Source organism: Trichechus manatus, unplaced genomic scaffold (assembly GCF_000243295.1).
Source record: "Trichechus manatus latirostris isolate Lorelei unplaced genomic scaffold, TriManLat1.0 scaffold06227, whole genome shotgun sequence".
Lineage (NCBI taxonomy): Eukaryota > Metazoa > Chordata > Mammalia > Sirenia > Trichechidae > Trichechus > Trichechus manatus.
The window spans coordinates 1-1,083 of NW_004450163.1; the positions used below are offsets into that span (position 1 = coordinate 1).

The 1,083-nt window shown below is 38.9% G+C and overlaps 1 protein-coding gene across 1 annotated transcript; it reads left to right on the top strand.

Annotated features, from left to right (window-relative positions):
- Positions 1 to 58: 58 nt before the first annotated feature.
- Positions 59 to 1,071, top strand: LOC101360563 (bcl-2-related protein A1). The gene has a single exon (XM_004391203.3). It carries the CDS (start codon positions 385 to 387, stop codon positions 874 to 876), a length of 492 nt encoding a protein of 163 aa, XP_004391260.1. The 5' UTR covers positions 59 to 384; the 3' UTR covers positions 877 to 1,071.
- The last annotated feature ends 12 nt before the right edge of the window (positions 1,072 to 1,083 follow it).

The window sequence follows — 1,083 nt, forward strand, 5'->3', positions numbered from 1 at the left end:
AGCACCAAGGGTGTTATTGCCAGAGCAAGTCTAAGAGGTCCTTGTTCCCTGTTCCCAGGTGGTTCTCTGGTCTTCATTCCAAATGGTGGTGATAATGTTCATCGATATTTTTTAGCCACTGGGCTGCATTTAAGATTTTAATGCCGAATAAACTACTTAGAGGATGAGGAAGTCTCTGAAATATTTCCCTTTTAAACTTTCTCTTTCAGATACAGCCTACGCACGTAAGTGATTAGGAGGAAGGATACTATAAAGGGACATAGAAATTCCACCAGCCTCCAGATATCACTAGGTTGTAACGCTGCCAAGGTGTGTGAGCTTTTGCTTCAAATTGCCTCAACAGCTTCCAGGTGAACCAGCTCAAGACTTTGCATCAGGCTGAAGATGACTGACTGTGAGTTTGGATACATTTACAAGCTGGTCCAGGACTATCTGAAGTACGTCCTGCAGATACCACAACCTGGAGCTGGTTCAAGCAAAACGTCCAGAGTGTTACAAAATGTTGCTTTCTCAGTTCAAAAAGAAGTTGAAGAGAATTTGAAAACATGCTTGGACAATTTTAATGTCGTCTCCACTGATATTGCCAAAACAATATTCAATCAAGTGATGGAAAAGGAATTTGAAGATGGCATCATTAACTGGGGAAGGATTGTGACCATATTTGCGTTTGGAGGTATTCTCATCAAGAAACTTCTAAGAGAGCAAATTGTTGCAGATATGTATACTTACAAGGAGATTTCTTTTTTTGTTGCTGAGTTCATAGTGAAAAACACAGCAGAATGGATAAGGCAAAACGGAGGCTGGGTACGTGCTATGCAAGTATTTGTCATTGTTCTTTACTGTGCAATAGGAACTGACAGTTTCCTCACTAACTAAAAAAAAAAAAAACTACCTAAGGATTCTGTTTTCCTTGGGTGGTTTATTTTAATTTCTTTTTAATTTTTAAAATACAAATTACTTTCTGGTTCATTTTCATTTCAATGAATCCTAGAACTTTCTAGTTGAAAAACACTTGTGTTTCAGTTTTCATTCCTAACAGTCACAGTACAGTATAGTCCAGTGCAGTCCCAGTGGTGACGCTGC

Coding starts and splice junctions, on each gene's coding strand:
- LOC101360563 (XM_004391203.3), top strand. CDS start 385: ATGACTGACTGTGAGTTTGGATACATTTACAAGCTGGTCCAGGACTAT.